This window comes from Penaeus monodon, chromosome 42 (assembly GCF_015228065.2).
Source record: "Penaeus monodon isolate SGIC_2016 chromosome 42, NSTDA_Pmon_1, whole genome shotgun sequence".
NCBI lineage: Eukaryota > Metazoa > Arthropoda > Malacostraca > Decapoda > Penaeidae > Penaeus > Penaeus monodon.
Genome location: NC_051427.1, coordinates 21867747 through 21870622, shown reverse-complemented (window position 1 = coordinate 21870622; position 2876 = coordinate 21867747). Strand labels below are relative to the sequence as shown.

At 47.3% G+C, this 2876-nt stretch overlaps 1 protein-coding gene across 1 annotated transcript in view; it reads left to right on the top strand.

Annotated features, from left to right (window-relative positions):
* The window catches only part of LOC119599205 (leucine-rich repeat extensin-like protein 2), a 2498-nt gene extending 824 nt beyond the window's left edge, over window positions 1–1674 (top strand). Inside the window, exons 2-6 of the mRNA XM_037948948.1 lie at window positions 93–124; window positions 336–535; window positions 646–757; window positions 996–1121; window positions 1566–1674. Of these exons, the coding sequence (XP_037804876.1) occupies window positions 93–124; window positions 336–535; window positions 646–757; window positions 996–1121; window positions 1566–1674 (579 nt within the window). The remainder of the gene's footprint in view (window positions 1–92; window positions 125–335; window positions 536–645; window positions 758–995; window positions 1122–1565) is intronic.
* Window positions 1675–2876: the final 1202 nt, after the last annotated feature.

Sequence of the window (2876 nt, the reverse complement as noted above, 5' to 3'; positions counted from 1 at the left end):
TTTTAATGTACTTGCGCCCCCTAACCAAAAAAAACCCAAACCTAACCTTAATCCGTGGATTTATACACTACGACTTTTAAAAATTCCCCTAGCCAGAAGGTTTTACGCCCGGGGCCCCCCCTGGGTAATTTTTACGCCTACCAGAAGGCACCCCCCCCGGGGACCCCTTGGGGGTAATTTACGCCACCCCCGAAGGGCTAGCCCCCCTGGACCCCCTGTGGTAATATATCGCCTAGCCAGAAAGGTACGCCCCCTGGCCCCCCGTGGTAATTTTTTTCGCCTAGCCAGAAAGGTTTACCCCCCGGGAAACCCCCTGTGGTAAATTTTACGCCTAGCCAGAAGGCTCCCCCCCTGGACCCCGTGGAAATATCTACGCCTAGCCGAAGGCAAACGCCCCCTGGACCCCCTGTGGAAATATTTCGCCTAGCCAGAAGGCTCGCCCCCGGACCCCCCTGTGGAAATTTTTTACGCCTAGCCAAAGGCTACCCCCCCTGTGAAAATATTTCGCTAGCCAGAAGGGTTTCGCCCCCTTTTGGTAATATATACCCCTAGCCAAAGGTTTTTCCCCCCCTGTGGAAATATTTACCCCTACCAAAAGGGCTACGCCCCCCGGACCCCCTGTGGTAAATATACCCCTGCCAGAAGGTTCCCCCCCGGGCCCCCCCCTTGGAAATATTTCACCTACCCAGAAGGCTCGCCCCCTGGACCCCGTGGCAATTTTAGCCTACCAGAACCCCACGCCCCCGGGCCCCCCGGGGTAAATAAAAGCCAGCCAGAAGGCTACGCCCCCTGGGACCCCCTGTGGTAATATTTACGCCTAGCCAGAAGGCTACGCCCCCTGGACCCCCTGTGGTAATATATACGCCTGCCAAAGGCTACGCCCCCTGGACCCCCTGTGGTAATATTTACGCCTAGCCAAGCTACGCCCCCTGGACCACTGTGTAATATTTACGCCTACCAGAAGCTTCGCCCCCTGTGGTAATATTTACGCCTAGCCAGAAGGCTAACACCCCTGGACCCCCTGTGGTAATATATACGCCTAGCCAGAAGGCTACTCCCCCTGGACCCCCTGTGGTAACATTTACGCCTAGCCAGAGGGCTACGCCCCCTGGACCCCTGTGGTAATATTTATGCCTAGCCAGAAGGCTACGCCCCCTGGACCCCCTGTGGTAATATTTACGCCTAGCCAGAAGGCTACCGCCCCCTGGACCCCCTGCGGTAATATTTACGCCTAGCCAGAAGGCTACGCCCCCTGGACCCCCTGCGGTAATATTTACGCCTAGCCAGAAGGCTACGCCCCCTGGACCCACTGTGGTAATATTTACGCCTAGCCAGAAGGCTAACGCCCCCTGGACCCCCAGGGTAAAACCACATACCTTTCTATCGCGAAACACCGAACGTTTTGTTCGCTTCCGTCTGGGGTCACAATTGGTTGGTTTCTCATCACTTTTTTCACCATTTGGGGCACTTGATGGTTTCGAATTTTCAGGCTGTGATAGAGACTAATGTCTATTTGTCCTGTATACCCACAATATGGCTCTCAAAATGACCCGGAATCGACGCAGCACTGGAAATAAAACATTCTTCACCGACGTTTCTCGACGTAATGGCATGGCCGGCCTGTCGTCAAATCTCCCGGTGGCAAACGCGCAGGCGCACAAGGATATTGCATAAAATAGTGTAAATAATTACCAAAACACGTAAAAAGATGTATAAAAAAAGTAAAAGAATCCACTGAATATATGAAATTGGAAAAACGGGCTCTGGTATTTACACAATAATCGCTCTCACAAGCGCGTAGTAATACATGGACTACTTGGGAGATCGCATTAAGGATTTACGTCTCACATTTGTCTTGGTCCTCGCAAGGGAAACATGGAAGGGATTGCGGGGCCTATTTTGGTCATTCCCCAGCTAAATAAGGCCGCTGGGAGATTTAACTATATTGCTTCATACTCTATTTTTTATGCTCTACAGGATGGCAATGTCCATTTTTCTCTATCTCAGTGCGTCACTCTCGGTAACTAACGTATCTGATTATTTTGAAAGAAATTATAACACTACAGAATTCCTGAGAGCATACGGTGCCAGGAGCGGTAAACTGCCCACATTGTAATATACCTTGCAAATACCGTGAAGATCGACATGTGGGTTATTGTGGTAGATGGAAAGAAATTGTAAAGGCTAAATCTTTCGTAGTTACGGGCCTCCGAAGTATTTTGGGCTCAGGCAAAGGTCAATAAATTCCATCTTACATTTTAAGACAAGTATAAGTATTGAAGCTGTTACCTTACTTGACGACAATCATCACTTAAACTTTTCCAGCTCTGACTAAAAGTTTATTGTTTAATAATAACATCTGTGTAGACTGCGTGTGCCGCAACGATTGCGCGAAACGTAATTAATGGCGCATTTTTATTTATTGATGATTATTATTATTTTTATTTATTTTTATTTTTTTTTGCTTTGTACTATTATTTATTAATGTAATCAATCTACGAATGATTACCTAAAAAGGTACCACCAGCACTCTCCGTGGAAGGAACTGGGGACCTACCACGTACTCACTCCAAGAGCATCACAACATGAAAACTACAATTAAGTATCATGCTGTGACCACGGCGGCTCAGACATGAACCTACCGTTAAAAGAAGGGAATCAATCTACAAAAAACCGTTGCTATTTGAGGATCAATTTATAAAACCTTGTGTATAAATTTGATACGCTCATCAGGACTCTTTCCAAACGCATTTACATATTAAAATTTTACTTTTTTCCCCATCATGATTTAATGCATTTGTATTATGCATCAATCAGGCAAAAGTAATCTCAGGTTTATCCGCAGAATTGCATACCGTAACTGTTTATTTTAGTTT